This window comes from Centrocercus urophasianus, unplaced genomic scaffold, assembly GCF_019232065.1.
Source record: "Centrocercus urophasianus isolate 14NV4802_14NV808 unplaced genomic scaffold, USGS_Curo_1.0 seq_10, whole genome shotgun sequence".
Classification (NCBI taxonomy): domain Eukaryota; kingdom Metazoa; phylum Chordata; class Aves; order Galliformes; family Phasianidae; genus Centrocercus; species Centrocercus urophasianus.
In genome coordinates, this window is record NW_024884142.1 from 33,996,185 (window position 1) to 34,010,673 (window position 14,489).

The 14,489-nt window shown below is 34.7% G+C and overlaps 1 protein-coding gene across 3 annotated transcripts in view; it reads right to left on the reverse strand.

Moving 5' to 3' along the window:
- The window catches only part of ASCC3 (activating signal cointegrator 1 complex subunit 3), a 256,841-nt gene that overhangs the window by 209,060 nt on the left and 33,292 nt on the right, over nucleotides 1-14,489 (reverse strand). For all 3 annotated transcript variants that reach the window (XM_042812582.1, XM_042812567.1, XM_042812576.1), the window contains exons 5-6: nucleotides 3,468-3,588; nucleotides 761-968 (exon numbers count right to left, since the gene is read on the reverse strand). In XM_042812582.1, the coding sequence (XP_042668516.1) occupies nucleotides 761-968; nucleotides 3,468-3,588 (329 nt within the window). The remainder of the gene's footprint in view (nucleotides 1-760; nucleotides 969-3,467; nucleotides 3,589-14,489) is intronic.

Here is a 14,489-nt window from a genome sequence, read left to right on the forward strand (position 1 = left end):
CATAAAATAGCAGCAATTCTGCTTATTGTAGGCAGCTATCACAAAAGCTGGGCATGGTACATTAAAGTCAGAGCAAGAGTTAGGGAAAAGTAAGGAAAAAAAGCATTGTATAAAATTATTAACAATGGCATTTTACTGTGTTATTCACTGGCATTAGTTAAATGATGTCCTTATAGCACACTTGTTAAATAAAAATCAGTATAATCACTGCAAGGCTGGCTCCCTAAACTAATGCAGCTTTGCATTTTTTTACATAATATAGCAACAAGTATCCATAGTTAAATACCAGTACCACTATATTCTTCTCAATATGAAATGCAACACCTTATTTGCTTCTTATTCTTATCCTCCCTCATTCTTCCTGCTACCTTTAGTTGATAACATGGAAAATAGTACCCATTAATCTGGAGAAGAAAAATAAAAGATAGTTTTGATAGATTTAATACAGAGTTCATAAATCTTAAGCAAGAAGTGTGCATACAGAAAGTAAGAAAGATAGCCTGCCCCTCCAATCTGCATCTCCAACCCACACAGATAAGACCAAGAAGATTCTAATTAAGCAGATCACTGCTGTCTTTTCCTGAAAATTAGGTTTTTGTATTAAACAAATTCTGCACTTGTAATAAAACATGACAAAGTCAGAATCACCACATCCACAAAGCAAACTAAAAGATAAATAAAATAAAGACAAACAAATATTTATGATGGGTTGAAATAGGAATTATAACACAAGTATTTTTCAACTTTTGGCATTTATTACCTTTGCATTCTCAGCTCTTTGGGATCAAAGGATATAAGTCCTTCCCCAGATACTTCTCCATCTTCCCCAGCTTGTTTTTCTCTTCTGGCATTTCGTTTTTCTTCACGACGATACTGTTTCATTAACAGCTTTTCTTGTTCAGACTGAATTGTAACTTGACAGCCATAATTGGGTTTAGCATTTTCACCTATAAACTTCTTGCACTGCTCTGTAACATCAAAACATGTGTGCATCTTCCTAAGTACTGGATTCCACCATTTTTGTTGCCCAGTTTTCTTCTAAATATATGTATTTTTAAAAGGCCTAGCCTTACTTAATTATGCAGAAGTTGGTCTTAAGAATCCATAAGTAGTAACAGCTCATCACTTGAAGGCAGGACACTTTAAATCACCATACAAGAAAAATTCTTAATCCCAAAGCAAGAGGGGGAATATTGCAAACTAGCAGCAAAAGGAGGGGCTACCTTTCTGGGACTTAGGATAATTTCATCAACACTGGAAAGTCACTTATTTGTCACCTTATGTGCATACGCTGCTAAGTAAAAAGATTATGCATGTAGACTAAACATAGGTTTCTTTTTCTTTTTTTTCTTTAAAAAAAAAAAAAAAAAACAGCCTCTTTACCTAGCATTTACTGTGTATTTACTATATAACATGATTGCATTGAAAGCATACCAACAGCTTAATTTCCCTGAACAACTAAGAAATCTTATTCTGTACAGCCACAAGGACTCCTTCCTTTTATGCAGAAAAACAGTAGGATTAAACAGTTACAGTACACAACTGAACAGTTATAGTACACAAAAAATTCAAGGAACTCTATAAAGCTCAATCACATGTGTTTTTCCAATGCCTTTATTGTTATTTACTTCAAACTTAAAGACATAATCAAGTCTTCTATATGTAATGGATGGATTCTTTTTGTTTGTTTTTAACTGTATCAGTATTTTTAAACATCTGACTTCAAAATCCTGCAAACAGATTATTAGCTCATACAGGTTTGACTGAATATAGCGTACTCAGTTATTCCGAATGTACAGCTGCAGTCTACCCCTGAAGCTGAAAATTGAATACTTCTTTTTATCAAATAAACTCACTTGAGTGACATTTTAAAGAATTTGTGCCACTGATACATATATATATATTTTTTACCAACAGTAACAGTGAAAATTGTACTTCTCTAGCACGCATACTGAATCAAGTGCCTACAACTTGTTAGATATTGTTGAAAAAAAATCTAATAAACTGTCAGAATGCCCACAGCAATAGCATTAACTCTGTCTCGTATTTAAAGGGGATAACAATGGATTCAATTTTCTGCCTAAATTTAACTCAGACATAACACGCTAGGGCTACTTTATTTGTCTGATAAGCACAACAATCACCTTTATAGCAGTGGAATTTTTATAATAGTCATGCTATAAACAATCAGTATATGCACACTGCCTTGCCTTGTGCCTCAAGACACACAGAGCTCAAAGTTGACTGTTTTTCCAAATCTAAATGGCTCCCTTCCCCACCCACAGTTTCTGGAAGCTGAGACTTTAGTGCCCATTAGGGATTACACTTCAATCAAATGAAAAGAAGAGAGCCCTATTAAAATAAACAAACTGAACCTGGGACAGAGCATCTTCAGCCTCAGAGAAGATACTCCAACATTACTGAGTTCTTTACTACAGTGAAAGAAAAGCTAGGCCAACAGTGGAAAAACCTCTTCTTGCAAGTGCAATACTGAAAATATTCTTCCTCTACATTCTAGCAGAAATGTCTACGGATGACATACTGAAGAATAAATTTACAATAGTTTCCAAAACAATTTTCTTAAATAAAAAAATACTTTTGTAAAAATTTTCACACTGCAGAAAGTCTATAATAGTTTAGTTTCCGATGTATATTATTTTTTTCTTGTGATTATTTTAGAAGGCAAAAAAATTCCACCAAGAACAAAATCTTGTTATACTCATAGTTTCTGCTTTGAAATCGCTAGCAAATAAAACTTGTTTTTTTCTGATGAGTTTAGACAAATCATCAGTACAGCAGAAGGTGAACTTCCAAACATTTGCCTAAATAACATTATATTTAAGATAGACAAATTGTGGTTTATTTGCATTTTGACATTATTGTGAGGATACAAGAGTCCAGCAGTATCAGCTTTAACTATCTTTTTTTTTCACGCATTGTGAACACACAGTAGATTCATGATGCTTCACCTTTGCAAGATTTATCCCAAGTCACAATCTATTCAGTCAGATTTACTTTTTGTCAGGACAGAAAATGGGAACACTTGTTTTTAAGCAGCCATTTGTAGAACATTTTAAAACTAATACTCTGTGTGGGCTATTAATCTTATAAAAACAAAAACAGAGTATAAAACTTGAACTCCTTTATTCCTTTCATATATCCATCCTTTGGTTTAACTATATTTTTTTCCAGAAGTGGTTGTTACTGTATTTTTTCTCCCTAAGACGTTTATGTGATGATATCTCTGAGGTGGATAGTATAGCAGATGAGGAATAACTGACTATCAACTTGTTGTCATAGTAGTGCACTGGAATAGATGCAACTGTCAATATAGTTATTTAAAAATTATACATGCCCATATACACTTGAAATGTAAATATGCAACATGCACTCATTTACTCTGATATAAACACCCCACCATTACCAATGAGGTTTTTTTTTGGAACAACAATTTAATTGTTGCTTACCTTGCAAAGCCTGGAACTTGTTATCATTTTGACAAGCCAAAGATCTTTCCACAATCACAGATCTGTTCTGTAGGAGCTTCTCTATAAGTTCAAAGCCCTCAGGGCCTAGCAGTTCAAATAACTACAAAGAAAGTCACAAGACATTGTCCAAATTAGCATAAAATTAAAAATAAAGCTGCAGAATTTCCATCCTTGTTACTGGATGTTAATGATGAGTTTAAAGACTTTCAACTCCAACTAATTCAACCCAAAAGCCATCACTGCTAGCAATCATCTAAGTTCTCTGTAACAAAAAAAGAATAGTTTTCAGCTGAAAAGACTTAATCTGTTGATTTTCTGTATTAAAGAGTATCATTTCTTTTGAGATTCCTGTATAAAATTTAACTCTTCTCAAGACTAAACTTTATGCAATTCTCTTACGTTTATGATGTATTTTCATGTATCATTTTATGAAAGAGTAAAACTTTGGCACTGTAGGACTCAAATATTTCTGCTCCTATCATGCAAAGAAGAAAGGGCTTGCTTTCTATCCTGTATTGAATTTGCTAGGTCCTTAGACAGTTTTGCTGTGGCCACCTCCGATCACCACCCTCTGGGAAATAGCGTTATGTTGCTTCTTATATATCTGCAAAATTTTGAACAGTGTCAAGAGCAGCAGATCTGTGAATCTTCATTTTAGACCTGTGAATCTTTCCATTTTAGAATCTGTACTTCAAAAAAACAAGTTGCCATTTAATAGTAAAGAGGAAAAAAAGTGTTACTCCTAATGCACAGGGTTTCATAGAAAAATACCAGGTGTGCCAAACAGTACAGTGGTGTCAGTGTTTGCATAGACCATGACATTTATTAACTCGTGCATTTCTTTTATTAAAGTAAACACCTATTGAAAACTGAAGAAGCAGTCTGGAAAAAAAATTATAAAAAGAATTCATTAAATTTGGCCAAATGGAAAATCCTACATTCAGATAAAAGTAACAGTACAAAAATACAGGACATTAAGCTGCTGGCTAGACATCAATTTTGTTGACAAGGATCTCAAACTATAATGGATTTCCTTCTATCCTGCCTTCTCTAACAATCATCATTAATTCTTGTCTTTTACGTAACTATTCTCTGTCACTTTACTGCTACATTTTAGCCAACTTCAGATAAAGATGTAAGAGGGCTTTGTTTATACATCAAAAAAGAAAGCAGCAAACTAGTACTGGTAAATTTGAAGAGCAAGTTTTGTAAGTATAAACGTGTATGGCAAAAGGAAAATTAATTTAAAACACAGCAAGAGTCTGAAAAAGCTTCATTGTAGAAGGACTAAATACAAATTTTGCTACTGTTTTGCCAATTACAGAATATGATCGGGACAGGGAAATTCATCCAGACCTGAGCTGAAATATTCAAGGAAGCACACACAAGGTATTGTGACGTAAGGTATATTCAGACTTACCAATTTGACAATAAATAAATAAAAATCATAACAATAAAAAAAGTCAAGCAATACATTATTCCTAAAATACTCATTATAGACCTTCTGTAGAGGACTCCAAAGCATCTCTATGACTTGAAACAAACTAGAAAATGATCCACCAGAAAGTATGCTTTTTTTTTAAAATTTATTTTTTAAACTGGCATACAGGAGATAGTTTTAAAGAGGAAAGCCTCCTTCCACACCTATTTTCCCATGTACACTCAAAAACCATCCATGTCAAAGCTATTTGAACTGGTCAGAATAGTAGAATGGCACAAAGAAGCACTAAAGATACAAGGCCACATTTTACTTCAGGGCCAGAGGCAGATGCTACCATAAGAAAGCATTTCTCATTTCATTTCAGTTCTCTCTTTTTGAGCCCCTAGTTCACTAGGGATAAAAAGACATGTCCTAGTCTCCAGACAGCTCACCAGTCAAACAGAATCAAACTCGTGGTACTATACATGACAATCCCTGCAATATTACATAAAAATCACTTTATTTTGCCTTTGTGATTTATGAACAGAATGCAGTATTAATTTGCTACAGCAGTTTGAGGACAGTCTTTGTAATCTAGCAAGGAGAGAGGCTTTGAGAACGTTTTAAACAAATAAGTGAAACAGATCATTGTCCAAGACAGAAAGAAGAAGGGAAACAATATAGAAGACCAGTAACAATGACCTGTTCTAACTGATTGGTAAATTGTCTCTCACACTCACTGGGAGCTTGCCAGAGAACACAGGTAGGAAACAATCATAAAGAACTAAAACAGGAGGTAAGGGTAAGTGCTAGGACGTGGCAGTTAAGTTATACATCTGTCACCATCTACCACTGATGGTAGAAATGGTGACAATGGAAGAAAGAAACAGCAAAAAGCAGAAATAACTGAACTTGAGGACTAGTCTGCAAGGCCAATATTTTACTAATCACCAGATGTATTCATATAGGAAGTAAATAGGGAGTAAATCACTGCTTGCTATTTAAGGTATTAAGAACTGGCACAGAATCCTGTTGTTTCAAAGTGCAGTTCTCTATCATCTCATTTGCTTAGACTTTCAATAACATGTCAGTCAAAGTCCATTCAAAAGACTTTCTGCCATTTCAGAAAAACTTCTGACTTTCGCTGAAGTCTTTAAATCTTATTCCCAGTAATTAACTAAGGAAAAAACAACGTGAACTTCTATGATGATAGTCGCCATTAAAGATCTAAACAACAACTGAACCACAAGGTAACTCATGAAAATTGATTTATGAGCTGGAGAGGAAACAAACACTACTGCTTGGATCCAACTTCAATCAAGTGAATGTAAAGTCTGGCATCTTCAGATAAAACACAAAATTTGCCTTCTTTTTTCATAGTCACACTACACAAGTAATCTTGATCAAAGTCTAATGAGTAAACATGAGTTTTAAAAAAACCAACACAGTTTATCTTACTCAAGCGGGAAAGAGGTGTAAAAGTTTGTGCAAAGTAACCTCACTACTACTATCAATCTTACACTGGAAAGCTCTTATACTTCATAGCAACAGGTTGACTGTCTAAATCAAAGAGCAGAAAAGAGAACACTAGGAGCTCTGTTGATTTAAAACTATCTTGTACCTAGTAGGAGAAAAGAACCATCACAGCAGGTACATGTTTAAGAAACAAAGTGTCCTTTTGCTAGACCCCCACTTTTCTACACTAGTTTTATATATTTATTTATTTATTTTTACGGTATACGTTACGTTTATTGTCAGACTGGAATGGCTAAACCAGCTGCAAAACAGAAAAATTCACTATACCAATAGTACTTAGTGAATGTTAACACAATCCCCAAATTAGCATTTTCAAATGGAGACACAATGCCAAACGACTGATTATAGTTGCTTTGCAGTATTCATTTACAAAATAAAAATAAAAAGCTTTCATGGAAATGCAGTTTTCTAACACACATAGCATTCATTTCTTCTGACAGAATTTAGGGTACCTGCCCTGCAACTCTATGGAATATTTCCATAAATAATCAAAAGCTATAAGCAATGGTCAAAGAAAAACAGATTTTTCTATAAACAAAGTTTAAGAAAGCTGTGAATCCTTGAAGTGATGAAGAACTTCCTTCCGAATGCACTGATTCTCTCAACAAATATCTAGTGTAAGCTGCACAGAAATTACTAATACTCACTATAGAAAAGGAAAACTTCCCCATACATATGGGAAGGCATGCTCAATCCATCTCCCATGGGCTGCATGCAGCCCACTCCAGCCTACCCTGTGGCTACCACCTGCCCTGTGCCATCACAGAAGCAGTTCTTCCTCACTGTGTAGCCCAGCTCAGCCCCAGGCATGCACCCATCATTCAGCAACAACCAAACATCAGTGTGCCATTGGCACTGTCTGGGCTGAAATCACGAGATGGGACAGGTACAGTACACATTGCTATGTCAAGATATGACAGAAGTTCATGGATTTTGATACATTTGCTAAACACAGTCCTGTGAACAGTGACAAACAAGCAGCCTCGTCTTCCACTTTCATAAAAGATTTAGAAAATAGGTTTCGAGATTAAAAAAAAAAGGAGATTTTTTTTCCCTATATTTGTAACTTCACTTTCCAGATAACATAAATACAATATCTGCAAAAGAGAAAGTTATCCTTTACTTCACAATCATGTCTTATTCATGCCATTGCTTTTTAGCAGTATGCACTTTTGTGAACAACTGTTCTCAAAGATAAAGCACAGAAAGAACGAAATTTCTAAAAAAAAAAAAACCTCTTATGAGCACTCTGAGAACTCACTAAGAATTGCAATCAGTGCCATCAAACCAGATACTGATGCATTAGTTTCACCAAAACAAGGTCCAATTATTTTTTTGTTGCTTTTCATGTTGTAATATAAAAATTAGAAGAATATGCTTTGTTATTTATATACATCAACTATATTATAATATTTTATACGTGTCCAAGATATTTCCTCCTCATTCATGGCAGCTATGGCAAGCCAAATGGTTGGACATTCATGCTTTATGCTTCAAAAGAAACTGTGTAGTCCAAGAAAAACATTGCTACCAATACACTTTCCTTTCTGCACTGCATTAATACATTCATTCACAATATTTTTGTATCTTTTTGCAGTTACATTACTCAGTTAATTTGTGATACATTCTATTTTTACAGGAAACACACAAAAACTTTGAACTTTCTATTCATTCCATTTGTAGTACTTAAATAAAGGATCACAACTCTTGTCCTCCAGGCTTCCCCACATTCGCTCATCCATGTTACTATTGTATAGTCTTGTCAACACACAAAATAACAGTAATCTGTATTTGGTCCTTGCATAGTAAACATGCTTATATATGAGCTGAACACTTTTTCTTCTGTGCTTTTGTCTTTTTGCCTCCTGCGCCTTAGATATTAATAGACATTGATTAGTTCAAAAATTATACATTCTGTAGCAAAAAGAAAGACAGCAAATGGACAGGCTACTGTGACTGAGGTCTGACTCAACACTGGTTTGGGCCCTGACAGTTTCTTTTCTTTCTTCCTTAGGGAGGCTTGCCATCTCTGCTTTCTAGCTCTTTAATGTTAGGAGCTGCTCTCAAAATGCAGAGGATAAGCATTTAGGGGTTTTATTGGCTTTTTTGAGGGCTGAGAAACATGAATTTATTGAATTGCGATCCATTCATTGTTCTGTCACAGTTAACTGTTATTTCCTTATGCTCTGCCTAGAACATATTCACACCCAGAAATACAGAAGCAAGATAAGTGTTTACAATGAATTATAATATATTAAAGAAAAAAAAAGCCACAAAGACTCTCCCATAGAATAGGCTCATTTTATTCTTGCTGTTAAAATCATTCATAGTACTGAACTTACATTTCATCATGAAAGAACGAAAAAATTAGTTACAGACATCAACTGAAAATGCTGAATATTCCTGCTGCTTGCCTTTCAAGAGAGATTACTGTTAGGAAAAGAATTTTAGACACAACATTTGATTCTAGAATGAGACTGGAGAATAAAAAGAACTATGATCCAGTCCTTACAATTTATATATATTATAGAAGCTAATTATATGTTTTGTTCCAAATGAAACACTCTCCATTAGTCAAAGCCAGGAGTTATAGCAGGGTCATATCCAATCTAGTTGCCCACAGGATAAAATTTGTAGCATTCAAATGCCAACTAGAAATAATAAATCTTAGAAGAACAGTAAAGCTGGGGACTATTTTGATGACAGCATAATGGCATCTTTTAATGAAGAACTTACTAAAATAACAGCAAGTTCTCTTAGATATTTTCAACCCTTTCCTTGTCTTATAATTATTTCTAATAAAGTCACTTCCTCTGCTTATCTCAATCGCTAATCCCAACAAGGGGACAAAAAAGACATGTTTCTGGCATTTTAAACCCATTACCTGAATGCTGTTAATAATTTAGTATGACTGCAGAAAATAAGATTAAATACCGAATAACATTGCAAGCTATTAAAAAAAAGTTTAAAAAACGTTGGGTGCAGGTCTCAGATTGCAGATACTCAGAACGTAAGCCTTTCAGCTCAGCACAGTAAGAAAAAGAGCTCTGTATAATCTTGTTTGGAAAACTTTGTATGGCTCTGAGAGGAAGTGGCACAAAGCGGTATAACTCTGTAGTTCATGTACTTGCTACCACATCACATTATATACATTATTATACATTATTCTGGCACGAAATGTCAATATCCTAGATCCTGAGTGGAGGCAAAGGAATTTAGCAAATATTCTCAGCTACCTTTTTATTAAGATATTCTGAGGCAAACTAGACAGCAGCCAACAGTTGGAGAGGCTGTGTGTTAGTCAGCACTTTCTTGAATCTCAGCCAAACTATTACGTCCCTTGAAGCAGTAACACATTGTGCCCAAAAGGCAACCCTGAATGTCTTCAATAAAAGTACCAGATGACTTCAGCTACTACTCAGTGACCATGACTACACGGATGATGTGATATATGGTCACTTTCATCCGTTTGAATGATTTTTTAAATTTTGATTTTATGTGCAGTCTTCATATCTGTAAGAAAGTGTGATAAGTAATCAATCCAGGAACCAGAAGACAAGATGTGTCACATTGCATTAACGGTGAGGCATGGTCCCCATGCTAATAATTTTTACTGAGTACATACTGGCTATGTAGAAAAGGCAAGGAGACTTTTCTGCAGACAGCAGATCTGCAGAAAGCAGTCTATCCACCAGAGCACCTAATAGCTGAATCCCAATGATACATACAAAGGAAATTATTTTTGGGTCAGGCTCAGCCATAAAAAGTCCATCCGTACTGCTGAACTTAGTTTAATACAGCTACAAAATTTTAACTATTGTAATATTAAAAGTAATATTCACATCACAATTTTACAAGCTGCAATTTAGAAGAGGTCTTAGAATAATCATCTCCCTACACTGACCTCAAATATGAGGTAGAGAACCGTGAACTTCGTGTGTAAATGAAATTATCTCCCACTCAAGGGCATCTTCTTCATTTCTGTCCTGTGAGGTGAGAGGGAATTCAAAAAGTCCCAGAAAATATTTTCTTTATATAACACTGACTTTGGGAAAGATATGTGCAAAGATTATGCACTGATAATAAATTCTTGTATAACATTCAACTTCTGGTTACTTTTTTTGTTAATAAACTTGCAGAGCAACAAGACGTGCTGGAAAGGTGGTCTTACGCATTAGACATTTTTAGACCAGCAATACAATTTATAAGTGGTAATAAATACACAACCAATTGTTCTTTGCAATAAGCCTCTTTTTAGTACATTGGCATTACCCTCTTATTTCTGTATTTCACAGTTTCCAAAGAACAAAATACAATTTCACTTCAACTACACACTTGTAGAAATGCACGAAAGAAAAAATCCAGAAGGAATATCAGAATGTGAAAATTTCACAGACTACAGGTACCAGGCATTAGGAGTATGAGATTTTTTTAAAAATCAAACTGAAATCTAAAGTTAAAATACTGAAATAGATGAACTACAGGGAAAAAGAATGGTAATTATTTTTTCTTTTGGAAACAAATAAAAAAAGATACTATCAAATTGTCAATATTTAGTACACCTAAGTTGGCCTAAAACAGTCATCTTATTTATATACTTTCCTTTTTGTTCTTGTTATAGATATCTCCTAAATATTCTTACATAAAAAATAGCATAACTTGCGACAACATAATTCTAAAATATTTGTTGAAAAACTACAAATGTCAGACTACTGACTTCCCTTTTAAAAAGCACACCCTGAAGACCAATTTCTGTGTAGAAATGCCTGCTGTTATAGGATTCCTTAAGCTAGTATCTATCTTCAGACGTATTCTGGGATCAGCTATTTATCAATTTTCAAAAAAAAAAAAAAAAAAAAAAAAACCCAAATCTTAAAATTAGCTAATCACTGCATTTGATACTTCTCAAAGAGTGGGCAGCAGGTGCCATTTCTAACAACTATAAGCTCACTTGCAATTACTGAATGATTATCTGTAAAGATGCTACACAGATGCTTGGCCATCCTTTACCTCTGCTCTCAATACACAGTCACAGTGTACAAGGATACACCAAGAAGCTGAGCATCAATCTCATGTTGCTTAGCAGAGGTGGATGACAAAGAGTGAAAAGCAACTCTAATTCCAAAATCTAGATCCCTCTCAATTAGAATAGTAAAGTCTCAGTTTTAATATTGTCCAATGAAACTTGACAGTCCCGGCCATCTTCCCCTGGCTGTGCTGTGGAAGACCATAAACCCTGCTGATGTTGGTAAGCCCTAGGCTCTGCTTTCCAGCATCAGCCTTGCAAAGTGCTTTTTTTGCAATGAGTTGCAAAGTAGCTAAAAAAGGCAAGATTTTACCCGAAACACTGCTTTTTGGGTTATTACAGATGTGAAGAAGTGCTTCAGTTAAGGAAAGATGAATTTTAAGCCTAGCTTTCCATGGAAAAAAAGCCTACAAAAATCACTGATTTCTCACAAATAAACTAGAAAAACAGGTTTTGAGCCCCTGATTACTTCTAAATTCAACAAATAGAAATTCTCAGAGATGATAAGTAGCCTGTAAAGGAGATTGATCCAAGGCATTGCTCTTCTTGCCTTTTTATTCTGTGAAAGACCACAGTGTGCACCAGCACAAACTCCATCAGCCAACAACACCCCTGTGGACATGGGAAAATTGAAACCATGGAATACTAAGAACCACAGGAAATCTAGATACATGAATTTTAAGACTCAACTGTCAGTTTGGGTTTGTTTGTTTTTCCATATATAAAATGATTTGGCAGAATATAACCTTGTATCTAGTTAACAAAATAAGTCTCAATCTTCCAGGCTCCATCTGACCATGTCTTGCAGACCTTGCGAGCCCTTATGTCTCTACTCGTATTTGAAAAAAGCATCTCAGCACGAAAAGAAACTGAAAAGGCAAAAATCCTATCAACTACAGGGTGGCTGACTTTAGAAGTAAATCTCATTATGTTTAATGACATATTTAAGCTGATTCAAAAATTACAATGAATAGATCAAGCCTCATGCTACCTCAGAGATACAACAAGCGATCTGGCAGTACAAAACTTTACAAAAGTAAAGGAGTTGATAGGAAAAGTTACTGACAGGAAGGAGATCAACCAGCTACTTCTACCAGGATGAACCCTAGCATCTCCTGGCTCTCACTGTGGCTTTTTCATCATTTCGTATGTTCTGTACTCAAAAAACAGCACTAAAACTCTATTCTTCAGTTTTGGTTTCCTATGAAGGGAGACAGCATGGCCCTGTTTTTACAAAAAGACAGTTTCATGTCATCCTTGAGGTTTCAACAGTTCTTGGACATCAACACAGCTGTATACTTCAGACTGATTTCAAAGAGAAGGCTGAAACTGGAAAAGGAGAAAACTGTAACAAAAATAAATAGATTATTTTCTCTGTATCAGAGGTGAACAGATAAGCTTTATGGTCAAGAATAACGACACCTAAGCTTTGCAAAAATCTTAGTAAATTTAATAAAATTTTAAAGAAAAGAATAGGAGCTTGAAAAGGCAGAGTCAAACCAAGTTAGAAGCTTTGATGATAAGATAAAGATAAAACACCACAGGGGTGATCCATATATGCATGTACTTTCTCATAATGGATACTGCTCTCTATGAACAGGGAATAAATTTTGTGATATGCTAATTTGTTAGGGCAAGAATGCCCTTTTACTGAACAAAAGAGAGAGCCACTTTGACGCTTAAAAGCAAATACATTTTGTGAGACAGGTTGATCTGAAAATAACTCAGATGCAGAAGTACACGTGCAGACAAAATTAAAAGATACTGCTGTAGGGTCATGGTACAGTGAGGAAAATACAGATTAAGTTGCTTCAACAGAGTATAATATCCAAAACTTGCATGTGATGTATAATGTGATCTCACAACAGAACTAGTGCTTTTATTGATTTTTTAATTAATAAATATTTGGTAGACAGCTTACATTTTGATTATTTTCTGCTTTGCAAAGAAATTCCTATACTAAACCTCTGTGCGATGGTTTTTAAGATGACAAACCTAACAAATTAACTTCAGTTAATGGAAGCAACACAGCAGTAAAAGAAATTGAGGCTGTTCTCAGTGAAAACTCAGGCAAAACTCTCACAGCCTTGTAGGACAAAAGAGGAGATGACAGCAGAAGTAGTAACAGAAATTAGTAATCTAAGTTATTAAAAAAATCATTCTATTATTTATTCCTGTTCTTTACTATGTTCCAAATGCAAAGGGACTTGAAAAAATTACTAGATATTATTTGCTCCATATTTTCTAACAAAACTCTGAACTTGTATAGAAGGTAGGGATTCATGGCCATTTGTGAGCAGCCCCAAAAGAACCCTAAGTAGATTTCCTAAATAAATAGCTTACTTTATAGTCACTGGTAGATTAGTAAAAATCACTATTGAGGCTGGTTGAAGAAGTCTTGAAGAGCAAAAGATGAACATCTCTGGGAAGTCAACATAAGTAAGCTATCAATGCTTTTAGGTAACATTTTAACCACCACTTTAGACTTCAACATGGGGGGCGGGGAGGACATGAAATTAAAAGATAAGTGGCTTAATAACAATTAAAAATAAGCATGAATAGAAGAAACTACATGAAAGGTCAATTTCCATTACTAAGCAGTACTAGGAGTCTTAGCTATGCCCTACATAAAAATGAATATTGAAAATTTATTGAAATAACTACTCCTGATTCTCAACGTTTGCTTAAAACCCTCACAGACAACTGAATTCCCATATCCAAATTGAGCAGAAAATTTATAGCATCTGGAAGCTGTCTGTGCAGTATTTAAAAGCCAGTGCATTAACACAACGATTTTCAAATATCAAATGGGTCATAATATTAACTGAGAATATAATGAAACTTTACGGTTTTGGATTTGAAGACCATCTCACACAGGCCACACAATTGCCCTAATAGTTCTGAGTTGATGACAATGCACATTAGTTAATAATGAAAATTGCTATTATTGCAAGAGCTACGAGAGCAACATAATTTGAAAGTTAACTAAAACTCTTGATGAGATCTCACCTCACTAGTA